Below are 26,596 nucleotides of genomic sequence, written 5' to 3'. Positions count from 1 at the left end.
GTGTACGAACTTTGACAGGACTTTCACGATTACGCACTTACTTCTGCGCCATTGAACAAAAGAAAGTTCTTTAGTTCAATGTTCTGCGCTAAGTTCTTAGAATTCCAAGGCTAAGACGTTTAGGCAACTCAAAATACACAGTAATTGTTTACATCGCCATCTAATGGCGATAATAGTAGAATGGGGATTTGTTCAAAACCTTTCGTTATAAAATTTTCCGTAGGGTTCGGTAGAAAGATAGGTGTAATAACACCTGGACTCAGATGCGATAATATCATTAGAAAATGTAGTTCACCGAATTGATATCAAATATGATACTTTCATTAAAACTCTGTTATCCGTAGCGACACCTACTGGCGTTATTCGCAAGAAGAAAAAATATTTCCTTTTTTATTTCATCAAATTCTTCGGAGTTTTGATGTATTTTATGTTAACCCGGCCGTAGAAGAATCCAAACAGTTTATACAATTTTGGGTTATAAATGGTGTAACCCACAAAATGACCGACTTAGTTTTATATATCAAGATATTAAATCATGGATCACCTTTATTGCTTTTTCCTTCCATGCACACAGACATCACGCTTAATTAAACAACGATTCCTTCATCTAACTCTGAGAAATATCCATTAATCAATCAAATAACACCCAAGTACAAAATCCCATAATCCAAACTATCAAACCACATCGTGTTCAAGTACTCCGAATCATACTTTGTCGGATTACTCATAAATACTAATTGAAGTCGTCGGAAATCGATATAGCTCCTCTACCCGGTTTTATTCAGAGTTATCTCAGTGGAAGCACACAATACGCGGCTGGGAGGAATATTTCTCTGGTGAGGTACTTATCGAGGAGGGGGTTATCCAAGGCAGTATTCTGGGTCCTCTGCTCTTCCTAGTGTAGATCAATGACATGCCAAATATATTTCAAAATCCACGAGGGGCATTCGCTAAATATGCTGATGACACTAATATCCTACTACGAGCAAAATGTCGTGACTCCCTCGAAGACTCTCTTCGGTCCACACATGGTGCGAGTCTCATAAGACTTTCCATCATTATCTAGGGCGCACCGGGTGCGCTCCGGGAGCGTACCGCTCCGAATTTTGACCATTCCAGTACGCGCGGCGTTGTTAATTTGACAGTCAATATCAGGAGTTCCTGTCAAAGCAAGAGCGTGAAGCTCTAGTGCGTCAAGCCCCGGGGTTTCGCGCACCTGACTTGAAAGCTGCCATAATCTACACCTCAATAATGACAAAACTGAGTTTGTCTCTTTCACACATACGCTGAGTAGGTATCTGAAGGTGTTTCCAAATGATGAGGAAATAATGAGACCGTGAACCAAGGTCTTAGGAATCCATATAGATTCGCACTCTGAGTGGGACGAACAGGTAGAACAAGTGTGCAAGAAATTGAACACGATAGTGTATACACTGTGCGCGAGGTCGGAGATCGATGAGTGTTTCTTGAAGACTATTTACTTCTCCCACTTCCAGTAAATCATAAGTTACGGCATAATCTTTTGGCGAAATAGTCGACATGCGCGGTCCGCTTTTAAAGCGCAAAAACTTGCAGTTAGGCTATATGCAGGATGCAATATAGAGAGACCTGTCGCGGAGAGAGAAAAAATAATATTCTCTGCCGGGATTGTACATATAAAAAGCCTTAGAATTTTTATTACAAAATCCTCAATACTTCGGGAGTTTCGAGAAGATTAACAATTGCAATACAAGAAATAATATTCTTTTATATACTGGGTATAGTCTACCATTAACTGAGAGAAGTTGCACGTACATGTGTATAAAACTCTTCAATTAACTTCCCAGACATATAAAAAATCTGAGTAATTACAAGAGGAGAAATCCAACCTGTGTTACTTCATTGGCAACCATATAGTGTGGATGAATTTTTCTCAATGTAAGGGTAGATGGGTGAATGCCGCCTGTTCATTTCTCTTTTTCCTATATACTGTTATTGACATTTCCCATTTTCTTTGTTTAACAATTATTATTATCGGTGAATAAAATTATTCAATTATTATTCAAGTCTACTTCCCGACAATTTTTTTTATTATCATAAATTACATTCGATAGAGCATCTATTCAGGAATATTATCCAAAAAACAGATTGAAACCAAGAAGACCACCACAAAAAGAGGCAAAGTATGTAATTTTTTGACAATCCTGAATATCTCGAAAAGCGAGGAACAATTACTCAACATAAAGCATAACTTTCTGAACCGTTCAAAGTGCTCTACCTGCAGGTACCATATTATCCATTCATTGCGCCGAACCTTTCGCTAAAATAATATCGATGAGAGCAATTTTTTTCAGAATCACTCTATTCGGTATAGTGAGACACGCCTGCTACGAAAATTTTCGTCAACACTTGCAGAAAGTTTGTGCCAACCTGCTCACTGAAGATGATGAAAAGATTGCTCCCCACCATATAAGGAAATTATTTTTTGGAAACTTTCTCTTTCCTGATGCCACCACCAAGATATATGATGAGGTAACAAAAAAAACGAACAGCTTGAAAACATGCATAACATCACATTTTTTTTTGTCACAATATGCTTATGATTTGGAATTGTACTGATCAAATTCAAGTACAAGTGAGCAAATTTCGATGTTTCAACACTACAGCTTTTAAAACACAGAATATAGACAAAATCTAATACACCATTCTCGTTCTCTTTTTCTGATAAAATAACAATAGTAGTATTTTTTTGGGACACCTTCTTTTGTTTTCGAGTTATAAGCGAAAATTAAAAAATGGCGATATAAACATAAATTCAGCTCGAGCTACAAGGAAAAAGAGTTTTTTTTATAGCAGCTGATACCCCAATAACCCTACTCTACAAAATTACATAAACAGCAAATAACATACTTCATAATAATATACAAAATAAATTTATATCTCCGTTAATACTGATGATAGAGCTTTGAAATTGAAACATTATATAGGCACTTCTTAAGTTGAATCTAGTGGCGTGGTCGCCTTTTTAGCAGGATTTTAATTACGAAGATATGACCCAGAGTTGCGCTTTTTTTAAATGGGGACACTAGATTTACGTTCAATTTTTTGAAAGCTCAATTTTTACTGATTTCAAAAATATATAACATCGTATGGTATCAATATATTTTTATAGTTCGAAGTGGATTCGGTAATGATGAAAAGATCCATAAGATCGACTGTTTCAATCGAAACAGTGTTAATGAGATGGATTCACCAGAAGATTATTTTTGTAGGTCTCCAGAATAAATACACACAATTACCAATCAATTTCAAATAGCATACAAAATAAAGCATATATGATTGAACTAAACAATTCAATTAGGAAAACAACAGACAAACAAAGAAGAAATAATATAATAGTGAAAACAATTGGTCAGTAATAACTTTTAATGAAGATCAAGTTTTTACAGAAGATGCTCAAATCGTAGACCATCCGCAGCAATGCACAGTCGACACCTTTTCTCGATACTTCCCACCGTAATAAATAGATGAATATTTGATCTGTGTTTAAGCAACTTAGGAACTTTTCGCTCAGTTCTATTATACTTGTTTCACTTTTTTTATATTGTTTGTACTAAATGTATCCTCAGAAGACTAATAGTGAAAAATCAGGTGAACGAGCTGGCCAGTTTATGGGCCCTTGATAATGTTTGATAATATTTCTCTAATTTTTCTGTAGTGAGGTGGGGCACCGTTTTGTTGAAAACGTTGACGTTCTATGCATAGAAACATGATAGAATTTAATTTACTCTATAATATTTGCGTGGCTCTTTGCAACTTGGAATGCGTGCGGGAAAAAGGTTGAACGCGCACGCTTGTAGAAAAAAATATTTTTCCTCTAAATATCTTTCAACAATGTGCTGCTAAATGTTTACTTCATAGCGTTGGCTGTTTGAATTTCCTTTGTAAATGCAATAGGCCAACACTCAATTTTTCATAATAGCAGACCAAACATTAAACTCAAGCCTATCCTGATGAGGAACATCTGAAGTAATATGTGGATTGATGTCTGACCAAAAATGTTCATTGTGTCTATTCAATATCCCAGTACTACTACCTATGTGAACTTCGTCTGACCATATAACTTTCTCAAGAAAGACGGTTCTTCTTCTAGTTTTTCCAAATACCAAAATTCTGATCCGACCTCTAGGCCGGAGAAAAGGTTGTTTGTTGTTGACGACTCGAAATATTTGGATTGGCGGATACAGTACCTACTACAGTTAATGAAGTGTATGTTATACTTTTTTGATCTTCTCTTTTCGAAACTTCCATGTTCCAACAAATTGGTTTTGAATCGTTTAAATATTGAATTGTGGTGAATTTTTTTGGTGAACTGTTTAAATAGTCTTCCGATGCTTTATCCTCATTAAAATTGCAGCTAATGTAACATTCGAGCATATTTAACTTTTCTTTTTTTCCATAAATCTTTTCAAATAGAATTTTGAAACGATAATAACGTTTCAATTTTCAATTAAAATTTTCAAATGAATTACTATTATTATTATTATTATTATTATTATTATTATTAAAATTATTCCATTGATGTGACAGTCTAAGTTCGAATCTCTCTGTCCATTGTTCTCTTGGAGAAATTGAGTAAGAAACATAGAAATGAAAAGACTTATAGAAGGAGACTGTGGTAGTAATAATAATAATGTTTATTTTCGAAAATCCTACATATAACAAAACTCCATACACATAAAAAGAACGAAAATACAGTCTATCATACGATGCTACATTACTTTATGCTCATTAATAGTTGAAACCATAGAAATATTGAGAAAAAAGGCTTTTGACCATTTTCTTTTATTTATATCGATAAAAATCATATCATGTTGTATATTTTTGAAATCAGTAAAAATTCAACTTTCGAAAAATTGCACAGAAATCTATTTTCTCCTATGGAAAACCAAAAATTTTGGGTCATGGCTTCGTAATTAAAAATCCTGCTAAAAAAGCGAACATGCCACTGGATTCTACATAAAAAAGTGCAAGTATGATGCTTTAATTTCAGACCTCTATCATCGGTATTAGCGGAGATGTTAATTTATTTCAATATCGCCATTTTTCCAATTTTCGCTTATAACTCGAAAACAAAAGAATGTGGCTAACAATGACTACTACTCTTGTTAGTTTCTCAGAAAAAGAAAACGAGGATGGGGTATCAATAATTCTGGGTAAGGGATCTAACATGACATTGAACCATATTGATCTGAATATAAATCCAACATCACACTGAGTATAGGAAAGTGCTCGAATTTGATTTGTTCTGACCACCGAACATTTTAGTGGAGATCGTGTTCGTTGGTTGCAATTGTTTCAATTTTTTTCATTAAATGAAATAAAATTCTAAATCACTTTGCAGATAATCGATATGGAGGACCTCGTTGAGAAAATGGAGTATTACTTAAATGAGTACAATCTGATATCCAAATCTCCAATGAACTTGGTCATGTTTCAATTCGCCATAGAGCATGTATCTAGAGTCTCCAGGGTACTCACTCAACCTAATGGAAATTGTCTGCTAGTCGGCATCGGTGGATCGGGTAGGCATAGTGCTGTAAAAATGGCATCATTCATGGCAGAGTACGCTGTATTTGAGGTGAGAATATGAAAAATATGTATTACTCCTAAGGATCGAGACTGATTGAATCCTGGACAGTATATCTATATATTAAAGATTAATGAGAAGGAAAATGGGAAACGTTGGTTTATTTGTAGTACTGTAACGCCATTTTCCTCGGGATACTCGAGCGCCAGCTATTCTTTAAAGGGAAAATGGCAAATCTAACCTGATAGCTTCGAGACAAGGTTCTGCGGTGTCTGGGATATTAGCGACAACCAGTGAAAGTCAAAATCAACGTACACAAATTTTATTTGTCAAATTGTAAAAAGAAAACGCAAAAGGCACTACTACGAAATCCTTATGTGAAAAACTCGATATAATAGGTTAAACAATAACAGTCTACTTTACACAATCAAGGAAGGGTAGCCACCCCAAAGTGCGTTCTTTACTCCCCAGGTATCCACGCCGGCAGGGTATCGTACTAACAATAGGGGTAAAACTCAAAATCTCTTTGGCCGGCGCTGCTGTGTAAGCTTCGAGTTATCTTCGCAGAGGTTGATAAAAAGATGGCAACTTCCGAGGACTACCCACGATTACCAATTTTAACTTTAATACAAAATTATATTCCATTTTGAAAAGTCCTTTACATAACTTCGAAACCAGATGTCTGATATTGATGGAATTTTCACCATAGTATAGAGAATTTGTTCGAGTAGGTTTCTCTTTGAAATTAATTCCTATACAGTGTGTTCCTAACTTGCAAGTACAACAAACAGGGGAGATTCTTTGTAATTTCAGGTAATAAAAAACCATAAACATAGGATTGCAAACGTTCTGTTCTCGAGATACAGGGTGTTAAAGTAATGTTAAACTTTTTTTTTTATAGTATGTACACTCCACAAGATATTCAATTTAAATCTTGCATAGATATTGAAATTGAGAGTTAACGTCATGTGACATCCAAATTTTGATAGCAACTCTACAGGGGGATATTTGTTCTGAAATACCATCCCCTACTTTCCTTCAGATTTAATTCTTGGTGAGCATCTGGTAATTCGAAAAAAATGTGAAGAGAGGCTTGATTTTAATCTTTAACTTTATGTTCTCTTGTAGTTTCGTCGTATCTTCTACCTCATGACAATTTGGATTTTCTGAGGATTTTGAGAGAATGGTTCAAAGTGTTTTTCTCGGAATCAGTATCAGATACGACAAAACTACAAGAGACCATGAAGTTTAGTATAAAGACAAATCTTTTTTCATATTTTTTCAAATTGACAGATACCCACTTTAGGAGAAAAACTTAAAGAAATCTTGACTTTAGCACACTGTGACCCGAAAATGACTCGTTTGCGGTCTCATGTTCATGAGACTTTTTTTTCTTTAAACTACTCGAGGAATCTCCTCTGTTCGTTTGTGTGTCCAATCTAAAAACACCCTTTGTAATGGAAAAATGGCAAAAATGGAAATGGTTAGGGGCTTTGGAATAACAAGGATGAGATAAAATATTATTTTCTTCTCTGATAATTTTCACAAGATTTTTCATAATATTTCTGCTTGTCACAAGTTCCAGAAAGAATCGCTATAAATAATTTTACTTTTTTTCATGAACTCATAAATTCTTCACAGGCGTAAAGTAACCACTTGGAATTTAGAAGTGATTTCTCTTGTTCGAAATAGAAGAACAGTTGATGCTGACTTGTTAATTTTTTTCTTATCTAAAATTATTCCTTCACAAACATCACATAATTATGTGATTTAAAAAATTTTTTTGCTATATATCCGTTGATGTAATAATCGGCATTTTTATTAATCAGATCAACATCAATATGATCGGAATTTTTAATTCAAATTCGATGAGTCAAGTTCATTTTTCAAATGCGAAAATAATATTCCACTCAAGTGAGATAGCTTGCGAAAAATCATCTTCCCTGTCGGAAATACTGCATGACTTATGTATGTTTGCATAGTTTGCATATTTTGAGTTGAATATGATGACATTATTGGGAGTTAATAGGCACTGCCAAAACTTTCATCTTTTTTGTAATCATAACTTAGAGATGCTTGCTCATTAATGAAATCATAACTCACGGCACACCACAACCTTAGCAGATGAATGTAAAGCTTGCAACTGTTCATTCAAAGAGTTTGTCCGTATCAGTCACAAACTCCGATGTAGGTAACCAATCGGCTGGCGACTCTTCAACCTGTTGTAGTACCACCATTGTTACTTAATGACGCGCTAAATATATAAGTAGTATATTTATTTCAACCTCATCGCATTGAAAGATGAAATACTGAAATGGTCATCGGTGATTTTTGGTAGCAGAGGGTTCGAAGACTTGTCAGCAATTTCGGTATACTTCCATTTAACAGTTTTGCCTTTATACTCTTAAGTAGGTGAGCAAACACACAAAAAATTGATATTTCGAGGTGCTCGGCCATATTTTGAGTAACAGGTTCCGAAAAAATCGCGCATACGACCACGTAAATAGTTGAAGGTAAAGTAGGAGTATTGGGGCTCGATTCTCAAATGTCTATCAAAAATGTAGAACGCGACAAACTGTCGAGTGCAAATGTCTACCGACTTTCGAAATCGGTATTTTTGGGTACTACTCGACATTGGAAGTCACTCGACATTATGATGTCGAATGGTAAGATCTGGCAACCATGTATTAGGAAGAAGAAATATATAGTTCTGGAATATTGTGTATTTTCAAAGAATACGCTTTGCTCATTCACAAGCACATAGACATATTTGTTTGTAGTTGACAGTAATTCTTAATTTAATTGGGTTTAAGTCGTGATGGAAATCTCCAAGAAATCTTATTGTTCCGTAATGCAAAATGCGAAGTTGTTACAGAACGAACAGGAGTTCTCCTAATCTCTCACAATGAAAGATGCGGAGATGAAATAGATAGAAATTTTGCGTCTGTTCTTAATTCTATTCTCAGAAAGACTGGATACAGTTTTTATTTATTTAATCATACGGACATGCCATTTTACAATATAATACAGAATTGAAGTATTCGAAGGAAGAAAAAAAGAAAAAAAATACAAGCACATAAACAAAAATCACCCTTTGTAATCAGGACATATACACATACAATATTGGATCCTCTTCCAAATATTATTTCACAGAAATTATTGTTGACGAAAATAAATCGATATTTCTACCTGTCTTAGTGCTCTGTCTAATGGGTTATTATAACTATAATTGGTTGGACAAAATCTTATCATAAATAATTCGCGATTTCTGAGGCCCACTCTACTACAATTCAGACTGAGATTCTCAAGCAGGTATCTGCAATCAACAAAAATATTCAAAATTTTAAAAATAAACATAAGGTCAAAATTTCTCCTTCTCTGTTCCAATGATCTCAATCCCAGATTTTGTCGCACAATCTCATAACTAAAATCCGAGAGCGGCATATTACATTTGAACGTTACCCCGCGTAAAAAGTTTTAAATTTTTAAATCTTCAAACCTCTCACATTTTGATAATAAAAAGATAATTCGTTAGAAGATTTCTCCAGCATCGATCTCACCGATTGTTTGGCAATTACATTTATCACCGCAATTGTCCCACTGATCACTGCCAAATCTACGGATTATTACTGCCTCGAGCCAAGCTTCTGGCTTGAGAAGTTCTCCCAACTCCAGGTCACTAATCCCGAGCTTGAAGGATTTTTTCAAACGCAACGTTTTCAGTGTTGAGATAAATAAATTTAAGTGTTGAGATAAACTTATTTTTTTAAATTTTTGAATATTTTTATCGAAAGAAAAAGTCACTACATTTCATTGTTCCTTTTATTCACACTGTTGAGCAGAAGAGTGTTGTGAAATTTAAAATTAGCTATTTGAGGTCTCATGGATTGGATAATTCATCTTTGATTTTTTTCCCAACCTACCAACAAAGGACTTTCTGATGTTAACCTCTCACTTATCATGCATATATTCTATTATTATTAATTTCTTTCATCTTCATCTTGCAGATTCCTTTCATCTTCATCTTGCAGCAGTTATTAAATCATTTATGACATCCCCAAATTGTCAACCTCAACAATTGTTAGAGAGTTAGAGTTTTATACTATTCAGAATCACATTATTTAGCATCTCTCATTTCTCCCTTGGGTCAGAAAGAATGATTGGTTTTGTGCCCTGTTTCAGATTAGTGTTTGATCTTAAACTCGGCACTTGTCTTCAGTTTTAGTCATAATACAATTTTGTGTATTCATTATTTTTATAAACCCAAAATGGCCGCTGTCACAAAATAGTGAACTATCAATTTTTCAACAAATGTCTCGATATTTGTGGGATTGTAGGTTTAATGATAGTAGAAATAAGTCGCATATAGAAACCATGGTAACATTCATTCAATTGTAAAAAATTATATTCGTGTTGGTATATTCAATATCTCTAATATGCAATATGTTCTAAGCAAATAATTTAAATTTTTTGTTGCAATCCGGAAAACGATGACGATATTCGTTGATCAATTGTAAAAAAACTGTAACTGTTCTTCATTCATATTTTAGTAGTTACTGCATTATTCAATTAAACCAATAACTCGCTCCGCTGAATCGTTAACAACAGAAAGATCTTTGAAGAAATCAAAATTCTTTATGTTACTTTCACTACATTGCGTCTTCTCCAATGAAATCATATAGCGAGAATTTTGTGAATGCGGTCATTTTGGGTTTGCAAAAATAAAGAATACACAAAATTGTATTATGGATGAAACTGAAGACAAGTACCGAGTTTAAGATCAAACACTAATCTGAAAGAGGGCACAAAACAAATCGTTCTTTCTGACCCAAGTGAATGAGAAATAAGACATGCTAAATAATTTGATTCTGAAGAGTATAAAACACTAACTCCCTAACAATTGTTGAGGTTGACAATTTGGGAATGTCATAAATGATTTAAATCTGAATAAAATCATATCAATTATAACTTTCGAGAACGATTTCCTGATTTTCAAAGTAAATTTCAATAATTTCTCCCCGATATCCGAGTAAAAACAGCTACTTCGACAAAAATTTAATTTCAAGCTCTAATAACTTTTCGAGAAGCCGTTTTATGGAAAAATTTTATGGGGAAGTTTTTATAGAGCACCTAACACCCTACATAAAAATATATCGCTCAATGGTATCCGTCCATTGGTTTGCGAACTGAAATTTTTTATTAAATAAATCAATCAGGAGTACTACGGTGTGGTATTTAATTTATTTATGTCAAAAACCAAGCGCTTTCGGTCTAAAACAAGACCATCATCAGGGTTTTCCTAGAAGGGTAAAAGAGGTTGTATAATAATAACAAATACATAGATATAGTAGTTACCCGTCTAGGAAACTATCGCAATTGTCGGCGAGTAAGTAAAGGTATCGCAACAACAAATTAGGTACATTCGAAATGGTAAAACTAGAACCTCAGAAACATATAAAAATCATATCCACGACGCAATTAAGGGGATCATAAACAATCATAAGAATGACATAAATGTAGTAATGACATGAAGATCTTCACCCCATCACAAGAAGCCTCAAGTATGCGGGAAATGGCGTTAGAGAAACGTCCTAAGTAGGGAAGAATGTGGTCTTCTAGCGGAATGAGCCGAGAGCTCATTCCGCTAGAAGGCCACAACGGGACGGACGCACGAAATGGACATGGGAAGATAAACTGTATGATGATGCGTGCACATTATATTGCTTCAGAACTTGCTCAGTCGACCGACAGAAGATATCGCCAAATTTTGGTTGATATATGGAAGGACATCTGCCCCCTCAGACCTGAATATGCACAACTGCTGTCCAATCGAGTTAGATGGATAGTTGACAATCTTAAATTATCACAGGCAGAGCTGAATGCTATCAACATGAGTTGTTTTCCACGAGTGATAGCGCAGGAAGAGGTTTTGGAAACAGAGATCGAAACTAGAAGATCATCTTTCCGTAGGAAAAGCAGCGGAATACTCCCTAGAGATGTACGGCAAGAGGAAATTAAGGAAGCCTTCTTTAAAAATTATATAAAATACTCCGGAATGTTACCGCAAGAGAGGCCGCGTATTCCCAGGGTGCAGTACACCAGGCATGCACTTGACTCTGTGAGGGCTGTGAATGCCCTCCTGGAACAACAACTTCTAGGCGTGGAGAGGCTTGAGGAGATCGTCGATTCAGTTTACGCTGGTGCTGTGACGGTGTGCGAGGTGCTTGGTCTTGAGATTTTGGATCAACCCGGTAGGGCGACGCCGATAGTAACACCACCATGGAGGAAACGCCTGGAACAAAAAATATCATGTATGTCAAGGAAAATCGGTGTAATATATGCTTACCTCAATGCGTCATCTCCGTCTGGACGAGTCCTGAAGGCTGTGAGGAGGGTGGCTTCTGAGTTCAAGATAAAGCGTCGAGATCCTAACTTCAGGGATCAGAAATCATTCAGGTGCGATGTCTTGAAACAGAAAATAAAAGCATTGGGTAGCCGTATCAGAAGATATAAGAGAGAGTGAAACGCTATAAGAACAATCGGCTGTACGCAAAAGATCAAAAGCGGTTCTTCAGACAACTCGAAGAACAAAAAAACACATCGGAGAAGGAACAGCTAAATCCTGTTAGGGCGCATAGATTTTGGACGGATGTTTGGGGAACGGAGGTCTCATATGATGAAAAAGCATATTGGATCGAGGACGTACGCGCGAGTTTACCAGGGGACTAAATGAATGAAGTCGAGATTTCTATGGACGATATTAAGGGGGCTCTGAAGTACTCTAAAAACTGGGCAGCGCCAGGAGTGGACAAACTTCAGAATTACTGGTGGAAGAACTTTACCAGTATGCACAATTGTTTGGCAAGGTTGTTTCGGAAAGCATTAGATGACCCTACAATTATACCAGAATATTTTACTTTGGGAAGGACGTTTCTGGTACCGAAAGGAGGAGATTTCACTGATCCTGAAAATTATTGACCCATCACATGGCTCCCATCGATCTATAAAATACTAACTGCTGTGCTTGCTGGGAAAATAAGCGAACATCTCAAGAGGAGTAACATGGTGTCAAGGGAGCAAGGTGGATGTCGCAAGAAGTCTAAACCATGCAAGGAGCTCCTTATAATCGATCATATACTGACAAAGCAAGCTAAAAAGAAGCTTAGAAATATATCTGTTGCCTGGATCGATTATAAAAAGGCGTTCGATTCTGTGCCTCACGCATGGCTCCTGAAGGTGCTTGAAATGCATGGTATACCCGCACAGGTCGTCAGGTTTCTGGGCTATCTAATGAAGAACTGGAGAACTTGTATTCTTCTGGAGATGGAAGATGGAATTCGAAACTGCGGTTTGGTAAACATCTGTCGTGGTATATTTCAGGGCGATAAATTAAGTCACTGGAGGTTAAGAGATCAAATCACACAGATTGGTATTCAAGGTTTCAGACTGGTATCCTGCTTTTGCAGAGAGGAGGATGAACATGGAGGATCTGCCATTTACATCAAAGATGCAATAGCCTGTAGGGAATACAAAAATGCAAGTGAGTTCTCAATACCTGGAGAGTTTGAATGTTGTGCTGCTGAGTGTTTGCTTGATGAAATGAGAATTTTTATCTTGTGTATCTATCGTCCACCAAAGGGTTCTGTTGAGGTGTTTTTTAACCAGCTAGAAAATATTCTTTCCAACCAAGTAAACCTCGAAAGTATTGTTTTTATAACAGGGGATTTCAACATTGAAATGCTGGATGAAAATAGTAATAAGCTCAAACTAGCTACAATGTTCAATTCCTATTCCATCAGAACAACGGTTGTTAACTATACTAGAGTAACTGAGCATTCTAAAAGCTGCTTGGATAACATATGTACCAACCTGGATAATGGGCACATTTCTAAAATTCTTGTATCACATATATCTGATCATTTTGGACAAAAATTTGTGTTCACCCTAGATAGGAAAGATGAAATGAAATATTTATTCAAGAGATTTCTCTCTGATGAAGAAAATAGAAACCGCTTTGTAGAGCAACTGAGACAACAAACATGGGAAGATGTACTGGCAATCGACCGGAAGGATGTGAATGAGCAGTGGAGAACTTTCATCAATAACTACCTGAATATTTTCAATGAAAGCTTCCCAATTACCAGGCTACTTTCCAATAAAAACAAGAAATACAAGAAGAGTGAACATGCTGAAGAAGTTAAACATCAATTGGATATTTTACTAGTACTTTCAACTGATAATCCATCTCTCAAAGAGCAATACAAAAACACGAAAAAGTATTATGACCAGGTATTGAAAGAAGATAGAAAGAGATCTCTTCAGGACAGCATAAGGAAATCAGATTGCAAAATGAGATCCATGTGGAACATATGTAGAGAGTTAACAGGGAAAAGAAGATACAGAGAACATAACATCGATGAAGATCCAACATCACTGCCTGACAAATTTAACACACACCTGATTGACGCAGTTCAGAAACTAGTAGATGAAGTACATCATCAGACTTTCACCTGTAATATAAAAGAAAATGATCAGTCACTGTTCTTGAGATCTGTAGATACTGAAGAACTGACCAAACTATGTTCGAGCCTGAAAAACAAACATTCAATACGTCAGTATTGTGTTATATTATCAACAACTCCATGAAATTTGCGAAATTCCCTGATCAGTTAAAATTTGCCCTTATAAAGCCCATTGTAACGCGCGTTTCTCGGAGAAGCCTTAATCTCGAGCGCCAGCTATTCTTTTCAATAGGAAGAATAGCAAACCTACCAGGGTAGCTGCTAGCCAGAGACAGAGCTCGGTGTTGTCTAGGGTAGTAGCGACAACGAAGAAGTCAAAATCGAACTATGTAAAAGTTTATTCACAACTTCGGAAACTAATTATATGTACAGGGGAGATATGTGTGATATAAAATATGAGTGATTCTATCAGTGAAAATACATTCGGGAAATCTTATCCGGTCACGAGCACTTTATGAAATTTGTACCGGGTGTAGTGAAAAATTAACGGTTCAATAAAAATGCGCCAACCAGAACTGACGAATGCTAAGGACTTGCTATACGGTATCGGTGTGTAGTTGTATTTCTCCGGGGATGAAACACAATAAGGGCGGATCTGTTCGAGACTTTTATTCGCTGCCCCAAGGGTTATAGCAGACCATGATTGACAGCGAAGAAAATGTCTATTTTTAACGCAACTACGGGATTTCACTGACTACGTGCGGTATCTCTTATTCTCTGCCCCAAGGGTTATAGCACACCATGATTGACAGAAAAGAAGAGACTTCGGATTTAACACTTATTTTTAACGCAACTACGGGATTTCACTGACTACGTGCGGTATCTCTTATTCTCTGCCCCAAGGGTTATAGCACACCATGATTGACAGAAAAGAAGAGATTTCGGATTTAACACTTATGACGCGGAACGCGGACAGGGTAAAGAACGATAAAATACAACAGGAAACGATACAGTACAGCAGTGTCACAGTTAAAGAAGTAACGGCGTAGGTCTAACAAGGATTTAAAAGAAAAACTAAAAAATTAACTCTAAGCACTGATGTAAATAACACAAAATGATTATTCTTCAACGGCGAAAGAATACGGAAAATCAACTGAATTTATAACCGAAGTTAGAAACCACGTTAGAAAGCGAAATGTACTCAAGCGAAAGGAAAGCACTGAAGTAAAATTCAAAAGTGAGCCGAAGAACTGAAGTAACAGTCGAAAAGTCGAAAAGTGACCGTCGCGGGGGGAAAATTTGCTTTTATAGGCCTATCCCCTCTCACGGTAAAAATCTGAAAATTCCAGAATGCGACAAGAATGAAAAACGTCGTCAGCTCCGGTTTATCGCATATCAACAGATGAAAAACGTCGAAATCTTCAGCGGCATGTAAGAAAAACAACGTGAAATACAGATAAGCGGTTTTTTTACATTTACTCTGCCTGTCGGAATGAACGTACGGAATATTCGAGAATTAAAATATTTTCAAAGACGGAAATTTAAAACGAAAAAATGCACTAAGATGAACTCCAATTTTCCTCAGAAAACTGGGGTTCATTACACCCCCTTCATCTCGGAAGAAATTAACTTACGATGAAATAGTGAGTTTAATTTCACGACTCTATCTACCCCTAGAAATAATGACCTTACTTTCGCGCACGCCACTGATATACTCGTGACCAGTTTACAACTCGATCAAGTACTCTATGGTTGGAATGGTAGTTCCAATGCGCACGCAGAAACGTCAGGGTCAGTCATTTCGGCGCAGGTCTCCGCCATCTTGTCAAAGAACTTTGTTCAGCGCTCCGTGGACAAATGGTGTACAACAGTGGAAAATCCTCCCTCTCCATGTGGAAATTCATCTTCATCGCTGTTCGGAAACGTGCCATGTTTCATCCCTCCGGTGAGTACCTAATTTAACTGTGTTTGGCGGGTGTTTGAATTCCATCGTGGTTTTGTAGGGAGCTGCAACAGGTGGAAAGCCTCCAACAGCTCGACGTGGGGGCTCAATGGACTGGTGTGACCCGGCTGTACGGACGTTGAGACTTTCGGATCCGGTATGAGATTTGCAGGTGGGTAATTTCTAACAATAAACTCTCCAATCTTCATCGTTCCTCGTGGTCAACTTTTCTTCTTGGAACGGTTTTCCTCTGTACTCTGTTTTCAGGTAGACGGTGTTTTCTTCAGGTAAACAGTGTTAAATTGACGGTACAGTAATTTCGATTCGGTTCAGGACAGAAATTGGTTAGATCTATTGGATTAATAGACGGATATACTCAGTTGTAATGTGAAACAGTATCCTTTATTGGTATTCCTTACATAAGTAACAGATTTTTCGGACAGTTTTAACAGGTTTGATTTATAATTGCATGTTGAACGGATGAAAATCTGTAGACACACTATTTCGGTCAACGGTGGTGCCTGTACGGAATTTGAACGGAATTGTTACGGTGTAGTCGGTTATAATTATGTTTGATAATGGGCATCCTATTAACGAGATTTCTCCTTGTAGGTAGCTTCGGCTTCTTGGACAGGCACAGAGGGCTAACTCCCTACTGGTTGACATGCGTAACCTGTTCAACCTCCTTCGGGGTGGTTCAGATTGGGTGGATGCACTAGGAATATCACACTGGACGGCAGCCTCTCTTTGACAGTGATGAAAATGACAAGGACAATTTCCAGTTAGTGTAACTACAGTTATTCGGATCAACAGGTAAACAGAATATAATAATATAGTTGGTAACGGAAAAATAACGGATTTACTCCTTTCAGAGGTTATTTCTAAAGAACGGTTAACGGATCATGACAATAATATATACTATGCATGAAATGGTTTTAAATCTTTAATGTGTATGTTAGAGATTTTTCTACCCTCTGTATCTTTCAGGTCATAGACGACAGGTGAAACAACTTTAACAACGGTGAACGGACCGGAAAACTTCGGAGCCAACTTGGCGGCGAAACTGTCAACGGCAGAGGATAAAGGACGGTCCCGGCGTAGAACTTTATCTCCCACATGGTATCGGATTTCTCTTCGTCGAAGATTGTAGTGGTGAGCCTGTTGTTGGAAGGCACGGTATAGTTTAGTACGGACGAACTCATAAGCCTCCTGGAGATGTTTGATCTGTTGAGTACGGTAAGTCATGTCTCTGTTTTCTTCTTCTGTACGGTTGGATTCTCCGTTCATTTCATTATTGTGGGGGTTTGTCGAATAAATCGCCCTCGGGACTTCTAGTTCCCTTCCATAATTTAAAAATGCCGGTGTGAATCCAGTAGACTCCTGTTTAGCGGTGTTGATGGCAAACGTTAACTCTCCTATCTTTTCATCCCAGGTTCGTTGATCGGCTTCACAAAACTGTGCTATCATGGTCTTTAGGGTACGGTTAGCTCTTTCTACAGGATTGCACTGAGGAGTATACGGTGGTGTGAAACGGTGAGCAATGTTCAGCTCTCGGAGACTGTTCTTGAATAGCCTGCTGTCGAATTGTACTCCATTGTCGGATATTACTAGTTTTGGGCAACCGTATTTCAGTATGACTTGTTCGTAGAGGGCCGAATAAACAGTTTTGGCGGTGGCTTTCCGCAACGGACGACACTCTACCCACTTTGTGAACCGGTCTTGCATTACCACGATGTAGGAGTTTCCCTTTTTTGACCGTGGCAATGGTCCAACTATGTCCGTGGATACTTCTTTGAACGGCGCATCCGCCATTCGGTGTGGTTGCATCTTACCAGGGGTTTTCTGTTGCGAAACTTTGTACTTTTGGCACGATGTGCAGTTCCTCACGTATTTCGCAATGTCTCTAAACATCCCTGGCCAGTAATAATTTCTGGCTATCCGTGCAATCGTCTTAGCAATCCCCATGTGACCTGCTAGTTCTGAGTCGTGGTTTTCCTGCAGTACTTCTGTTCGCTGTTCGGATGGTACACAGAGTTTCCAGGGTTGGCCGGTTCCATCTTCTGTGAAGTCGGATGAGTCCCAGAAATGTCGTAACAGTTTTCCATTTCTAACGGCGTAGTCAGGAAAATTTGTTGGGTCTTTTTCCACCTCCTGTAACTTTTTGTTGTACCATTTGCACTGGGTTGTTTCTATCTCGGCCAGGTATACGGAATCTACGGACGGTAACGGTTTAGGTGATGGCTTGTCTGCAGGTGTATTCAGGGATTTTCTCCGGCCCTGCACTTCAACAGCTTCTTGAATTTTCGGTGTTGGTTTGGCAATCAGTCGACCTTCCAGGTAACAGTCCGCGGTACTGAGGTTAATGGAAAAATTGAACCTTCCTAATACGTCCATTCCTAGAATGAGGTCAACGGGTAAATCAGGCACCAACAAAAATTTTACGTCGGTCAAGGAATAATCAGCCAGGTGAACGGCGGTAGTGTAGAGTTTGGGTGTTGTCGTGGGTTGACCGTTTGCAACCACCACGAAACCATTCTCAACATGTTGTCCGGTGATTCCCTTGCTTTCACATTGGTTTGCCACTTTCCGACTTACGAAACTCTTCGTGGCTCCCGTGTCAATTAATGCTTTGTAGTGCTTTCCGGCTATCTTAACTTCGACAAGCGGTCGGTTATCATTCCAGGCAGTCGATGTTATGGGAGTCAGTGTGTTGGGAGATATGGTCGACTCCTTCTCCATACCTCCGTCTAGTTTTCCGGACGGCAGGGACAATCTCGTGAGAGAATGTTTTCCCTCTGACATCGAGAACAGAATATTTTCGGTGGCCTGCGACATTCTCGACGCATGTGGCCATACCCACCACATCGGAAACACTGTGTCTGGAAGGACACTCTCCTCCCTGATGATGATTGGGTCCGGTCAGCGTGGCTATTTTCGGCTCGACGACGGGGTGGCGGTGTTGAATTTCCGGATCTACCTTCGGACCTGTCTCGAGAAGTTGGACGGTGTGATTCCTGTTGCCGGACTATTGACTCTCTGGATCGGTGTGACTTTGGACGGCTTTCCCCCTGCGGAGAAAGTCGTGTCTGGTCGGCTGGTGTCGGCGGGATTGATTTCCTGCGATCAGTTGTTTGATGAACCTGTTCTCCGGTATCCACAGAAAAACTCGCCTGATATCGGTTCAGTTGACGGGGAGTGTACGCCAGGTGAGGTTCCTCCACGAAACCTGGTTTTGAGGGTGGCCGGGTGTACTGGCTCATCTGCCACTGGACCAGTTCAAAAACTTTCCCCTTACGGAGAAGTTCATCATACGTCTTGGTCTCCTGAAAGGCCAAGGCCTGTTGTAAGGGCGGAATCAACCTTTGTCGGATGAGTCGGATCTGCTCCACCTCGGATGGTTTTGTATAGGTGAGCTTCTGGAATAAGTTCTGCATCCGGGTAACATACAGAAGCAACTTTTCCTCAGGACCTTGTGTTCGTCTTTTGATTTCCTCTAACAGATTCTCCTCATAGTTGACAGGCAGAAACGCTTCTTTCAGTTGGTTGCTGAAATCCTCCCAGTCCTCGAAAGTACCTCTCCTGGGAATAAACCAATCCCTCGCATCCTTTCGTAGTAATTCATAAACTGATTCAAAAACTTGTTCCAGGGACACTTTACGGGATTCAGCCAGCCTCTCCACTTCTTCAAGGAATCCGGTCACACTTCCAGTGCCATCAAAGGAAATGTTCCACTTGTGTACAGGGACAGTCGGTATTGTTGATCGGGACTCCGGTTCTGATCTGGCAGGTGTTGTGATGACTGGTCGGTCAGAACTCATCCAAGGTGCAGGTAAGTGTGGAAAAGACACCCTTCGTGTAGAATTAATCCATCTACCCTGTGTCGGACCGTCAGGTGTTGTTGTCCTACAGTCCTGTGACTGTGTGAGAGGTATCGCTGGTAACTGTCGCAGTAATGCTCTACATGTCTGCCTTGTCTCATTCATGACCTGTTCTAATGTTGGATTCCTTACAGGTGTTCCAGTATGTGAGACATCGACCGCTACAGGAGGATCGACACCATCTCCCAAGTCGATAAGCGCTGGCTCTCGGAGCCCTGAAATCCGTTCCGGTTGGATTGGTGACACACCAGGTGAACTGGGCACCTCCACATCTAAGAGAGACCTCTGATGTCGGTTAGATGGCTGCGGCTGTTCACGATTACTCTTCTGACGTAGCTCCTCTAGTGTTTCCAACGCCTTAGCTGTAGTTGCCTTCATTTGTCCAACTAGTTGTAACTGTGTTGTGTCTGCAGTAACAATAAAGTCCAGCCTTCCTTGTATGTGTATTAATCGGGTGTAAATTCGCGAAAATTCGTTAGCTGCATTCTCATGATTGAAGTTCTGAAGGGATTCCACCAAATCGGTGAGTTTATTTTGGCAAATCTCAATCTCGGAGGCGGGATTCAATGATGTTGGGGGTAGTAGAGGTTCATTAGACTGAAGTACTTGTCGTAGTAGACTCCGTTTAGTCATCACAGTACCCGGTATCGATTGTCCTCTCAGTTGTAATTCGTATGTAAGTTCATCACTGAGTAACCGGTTTACATCCATGTTCGACATATTATTTTCAACTAAGTCCGATTCAGAACGCACCAATCTTTCACACTCGGTATGTCTTTCACAATCTGTTTAAGTTCTAAGTCCAACCCGGTGAGTTAATCGTTAGCTAACCTACTCACTTAAGTTCGAAGTGGGTATCGGTGTAACCCCAAAAAGAATAAAGTCTAAGTCCCGGTGTATCAGAAAAAATCTAAGTTCAAGTCCCGGCGCACTAAAATAATCTAAGTCCCGATGTATCACACCAAAAATTTTACAAGTTCAACGTTACTCAAAAAAAAAAATTGTCAATCAGTCCCACTAAAGTCCGAAAATATTCGAGAAATACCGCACACAATCGCAAGTCACTTCGTATAGTCCGAAAAATTTCCTGAAATTCGAATAGCACCAAAACGCACAGGTTAAATTTCCAAATAGTTTTTCAAGTTCAATATCCAGAAAATAAATCGCAATAGGTTTCAGAAAAATCAGCAATAATTGGTAAGTTTCAACAGTACAGGTCGAAAGAAAATATAAAACAGGTAGACAAGTTATCAACAGGGTAATAGGTGATCCGCTATTAAACTGATAGGTAAATAAAACCTATTAAATTTTACCAATTGTGACAATAAATTTTCAATGTTCGGAAATTCACTCACCTTCAATACGAAATTAAAACAGTTCAATTCAATAAATCAGGAATAATAAGAAATCGGAAATAATTTCCACTGATATTAAGGCGCAACAACAGTTCAGTTTTCAACAACTCAATATAAGTAATCGGCAAAAGGAATAATTAAATAATTTCCAATAGGTTTCAACAATAGGAAAATTTTCAGAATATAGTCCAATTCAATTCACAGTATAACAGTTCAATACAGGGTGGCAGGTAATAAAACACAGATCAAGTTTATTTTTCACAGTTCTCGGTTCAAGAAATAGTTACTCACTGTTCTTAGGTTTTACTCACTGTTTCGGGAATTCACTCACTGTCCGGTTAATGTTTCTCACCTCTGTTGTTTCCTACTAGATTTTGCACGGTCCCTGCTCGGGCGCCATTTTGTAACGCGCGTTTCTCGGAGAAGCCTTAATCTCGAGCGCCAGCTATTCTTTTCAATAGGAAGAATAGCAAACCTACCAGGGTAGCTGCTAGCCAGAGACAGAGCTCGGTGTTGTCTAGGGTAGTAGCGACAACGAAGAAGTCAAAATCGAACTATGTAAAAGTTTATTCACAACTTCGGAAACTAATTATATGTACAGGGGAGATATGTGTGATATAAAATATGAGTGATTCTATCAGTGAAAATACATTCGGGAAATCTTATCCGGTCACGAGCACTTTATGAAATTTGTACCGGGTGTAGTGAAAAATTAACGGTTCAATAAAAATGCGCCAACCAGAACTGACGAATGCTAAGGACTTGCTATACGGTATCGGTGTGTAGTTGTATTTCTCCGGGGATGAAACACAATAAGGGCGGATCTGTTCGAGACTTTTATTCGCTGCCCCAAGGGTTATAGCACACCATGATTGACAGCGAAGAAAATGTCTATTTTTAACGCAACTACGGGATTTCACTGACTACGTGCGGTATCTCTTATTCTCTGCCCCAAGGGTTATAGCACACCATGATTGACAGAAAAGAAGAGACTTCGGATTTAACACTTATTTTTAACGCAACTACGGGATTTCACTGACTACGTGCGGTATCTCTTATTCTCTGCCCCAAGGGTTATAGCACACCATGATTGACAGAAAAGAAGAGATTTCGGATTTAACACTTATGACGCGGAACGCGGACAGGGTAAAGAACGATAAAATACAACAGGAAACGATACAGTACAGCAGTGTCACAGTTAAAGAAGTAACGGCGTAGGTCTAACAAAGAAACTGAACGGTACAGACGGGGACCTACCTCCTTTGTTTCAAGCACTCGAAACTCAAAGGATTTAAAAGAAAAACTAAAAAATTAACTCTAAGCACTGATGTAAATAACACAAAATGATTATTCTTCAACGGCGAAAGAATACGGAAAATCAACTGAATTTTTAACCGAAGTTAGAAACCACGTTAGAAAGCGAAATGTACTCAAGCGAAAGGAAAGCACTGAAGTAAAATTCAAAAGTGAGCCGAAGAACTGAAGTAACAGTCGAAAAGTCGAAAAGTGACCGTCGCGGGGGGAAAATTTGCTTTTATAGGCCTATCCCCTCTCACGGTAAAAATCTGAAAATTCCAGAATGCGACAAGAATGAAAAACGTCGTCAGCTCCGGTTTATCGCATATCAACAGATGAAAAACGTCGAAATCTTCAGCGGCATGTAAGAAAAACAACGTGAAATACAGATAAGCGGTTTTTTTACATTTACTCTGCCTGTCGGAATGAACGTACGGAATATTCGAGAATTAAAATATTTTCAAAGACGGAAATTTAAAACGAAAAAATGCACTAAGATGAACTCCAATTTTCCTCAGAAAACTGGGGTTCATTACACCATGTACAAAAAGGGAGACCGAGAAAGTCTTGATAGTTATAGGCCGATCAGCTTGCTACCCTCATTCTCCAAAATCTTCGAACTAGTAATGTGCACAAGACTGTTGGAATTCTTCAAAAAATGTAATCTATTCTAAGACTCACAACATGGTTTCCTGAAAGGGAAATCAACAAATACTGCCATCTATCAATTTGTAAATATGATACTCCAGGAATTTGAGAAGAAAAATGTAACTATTGGCATGTTTTTAGATCTTAGCAAGGCCTATGACTGCGTGAACCTCAAATATTTACTGATCAAACTTGAAAAATATGGTATAAGAGGAAAAACACATAAGTGGATTGAATCTTACCTCCTAGAGAGAAAACAACAGGTCATTATTAATGAAAACAGATCCAAGATTGTAGTCAAAGAAAGAGGCCTAGAACAAGGCAGTAATGCAGGTCCCATTTTCTTCATCATTTCCATTTATGACCTTATCATGGATGGAATGGTGAACTATGTGGACGACACCAACATATTGGTTTCTGGAAAGACGCCATCAGAGGTAACTGAGAAGGCAGGGGCCAGTTTGTCTGGAATCTGTAGTTGGTTCAATAGGAATGAATTGGCACTGAATGCATCAAAGACAAATATCATGGTGTTTAGAACGAAGAATTCCCGAATTAATCTGGGTGATAGCATAAACCTAAATGGTGAGGAAATGAAACCTTTTCCTGAGACAAGATTCCTGGGAGTACACATTGATGAGTTCTTAGACTGAAACAATCATGTGGAAAAAACTGGGTTGAGACTGAGTAGCATTGGATATGGAATCAGGGTGGTGTCAAGATATATGGACGAGAAAACATTGAAAATACTGTACCATGCTAACTTTGAATCTGTACTAAGATATGGGATTGTGTTCTGGGGATGCAGCTCCAGTATACAACTCCTTTTCATTATACAGAAAAGAACCATAAGAGTAATGAGGCATATGAAATTCAGAGACACCTGCAGGGGTGTTTTCAAGGATATGCAGATTATGACTATATATGGATTATATATATTTGAGTGTCTAATGTTCTTTTTCAGGCACCAGGATGAATTCAGGTCCAACTATGTCCATGGATATAATACAAGGACGACGAATCTCACTTATCCGTCTCTTCGGCTTACAAGTACAGAAAAAGGTCCCTATTATATGTGCATAAATTTTTACAATAAACTACCAAATACATGCAGAATGTCTAGCCTGATAAAATTCAAACATACTATAAGGAAACTCCTGATCAAACTGGAACCATATTCACTTGGCGATTTTTTAAATTGTAATAACTTGCCAGAGTTTGTTTAAATTGTATATACTTACATGCTGAATGCTGATATTGACATCATTTCATTCCTCTCTATGTAATTTTACCTGGAGATGATTTGAAATAAAGGAATTATTTATGTTAGCAAATGTTAATTTGACCCCCCTCAAAATATACTGATAATGTCCGACGACGAATGTCGAAGGAAGAATAAGAGTATAGAACCTATGCTCTGTGAACTCTGTGCTCCAATGTTACCTGCTCTCTCTTTTGCACAGGCTGAACACACAATTACTTGAATTACCTTGTCAGGCGGTACGCTTTGTACCTGACCCTTTGTTAGAGCACCTCCACGTGCTAGATAACCGACCGCCATCTTACTTTGTGAATAAAAAGTATCAACCACGTGTTTTATTAAATCTAACATCAGAAGTGGGATTAAATTTCTTTTTCGAGAAAAGAAATTGAGGATCCTATTTTGTGAGTGAAAATCGTTTGTGTTTTGTGAGAATCTACAAGAATAAGCCAAAATGGACCAGCAAAATCTCAACAACGCTCCCCAAGAAAGTGAAGCCATTTCGGTAATGCGGATAATGGAGAAACAGGCCCAACTTCAAATGAAGATGATGGAGTTGCTAGCCAACATGTCTAGTTCAAGGAACGACACCGACCACGTGGTGACCGCATAATTATCGTTAGCCCAGTTTGACCCCGACGATACATCCTTTTCAACCAATGAGTGGAGTGAGGAAGTTGATCAAATTAAATTCGATACAGGCATAGAAAGTAAGATTATTGTGAAGAAATGTTGTTTTAATTCTAATCCAGAAAATTCCAGTCTTGAATGTAATTTCTGTGATAGAAAGGGACATACTGAAGATTTTTATTTTGTTAAGAAAAAGAGAGAAAGTTACCCAGTGTTCGTAACAATCAAGTAGCACATTAGATTTGAATCTAGACTTGTCAGGATTGGACGAGCGATTAGTAAAGTAGTGAATAAATCGAATATTGTCAAATAACAAAATTTTTTAAGCATGTCGACTAACTTAGTCGGAACATACCTAGTGAAAATAAGATACTGGCGCTTTGTTATGTTTAAGGAAAATAAAAACCAATTGCAAAAGTTTGATCTGTTTTGTACGTGAATTCTTATGAAGATTTACACAAGACAAGCGCTCTCAAGAATGTAAAATGTTCCCGTTGAGCAATCCAGGAGTATAGTATAACGCTGGCAGGTCTCGAACATCAGATTAGGTTACCGATTGATGTTAATCAGAAAATTTCCATGAAGGTGGCTATAGAATGAAGAAAAACTGAAGCCAACATTTATTGGACCTTTCGAAGTGCAAGCAGTCCTTCCAAACGATCTATATGCCTTGAGAAGAGTTGGAGTCCAGAATAGAACTATATCCGGCCAAGAACCTATGAGACCTTGGCCTAAAAAAAAGCAAATAGTGATGAGTGAGTGCTAGTTTCAATGATGCGCCATGATGAAGTGAAATATTCTCATGTCCATCAGATTTTATGTTCTATACTGTTCCTTATGAGATTCTTATTGTTATGTTATGATCCATTGTATTGTCTCATGTTCATTTTATGTTGAATGTTTTCCAAAGCACTTGAAATTCAATGATAAGTTTTCGGTACTTTAAATACGAATATGTAAAATTGACAAGTAAGGCCCGGACGGGAGTCTCTAGTTAAGGCTAATCTCTGTGCAATTTCACAGTAGTGATATTGACAAGTAAGGCCTGGACGGGAGGTCGCTAGTGAGGCTAACCTCTGTGCAATTTTACAGTAGTGATATTGACAAGTAAGGCCCAGACGGGATGTCGCTAGTGAGGCTAACCTCTGTGCAATTGACAAGTAAGGTCCGGACGGGAGTCCCTAGTTGAGGCTAACCTCTGTGCAATTTCACAGTTGTGATATTGACAAGTAAGGCCTACACGGGAGGTCGCTAGTGAGGCTAACTTCTGTGCAATTGACAAGTAAGGCCCGGACGGGAGTCCCTAGTAGAGGCTAACTTCTGTGCAATGTCACAAACCTAATTTAACAGTTTATATGTTGTAAATGACAATTGTATCAACTTTTGAAATTCCAAGTGTTTTGCTGACCTGATCTGTAAACAGTAAGCGGTGGTGGTTTTTTTTTCGCTTGGCTCTTTTTTCCACCTATAATAATGCCGCAGCGCGAGCCAGCGCATCAAACAGAGCCATGTACACAAAGATTCAACTGTGTTATGTTTACAAGCTCCCTTTAAC

The 26,596-nt window shown here is 38.4% G+C and overlaps 1 protein-coding gene across 1 annotated transcript in view; it reads left to right on the top strand.

The window, feature by feature from the left end:
• Positions 1-26,596, top strand: part of LOC123316425 (dynein axonemal heavy chain 3) — a 2,043,583-nt gene that overhangs the window by 1,122,642 nt on the left and 894,345 nt on the right. The window contains exons 33-34 of the mRNA XM_044902499.1: positions 2,334-2,511; positions 5,384-5,620. Of these exons, the coding sequence (XP_044758434.1) occupies positions 2,334-2,511; positions 5,384-5,620 (415 nt within the window). The remainder of the gene's footprint in view (positions 1-2,333; positions 2,512-5,383; positions 5,621-26,596) is intronic.

The sequence above is a fragment of the Coccinella septempunctata genome, chromosome 7 (genome assembly GCF_907165205.1).
Source record: "Coccinella septempunctata chromosome 7, icCocSept1.1, whole genome shotgun sequence".
Taxonomy (NCBI): Eukaryota; Metazoa; Arthropoda; class Insecta; order Coleoptera; family Coccinellidae; genus Coccinella; species Coccinella septempunctata.
This window is presented reverse-complemented; position numbering and strand designations above follow the sequence as displayed.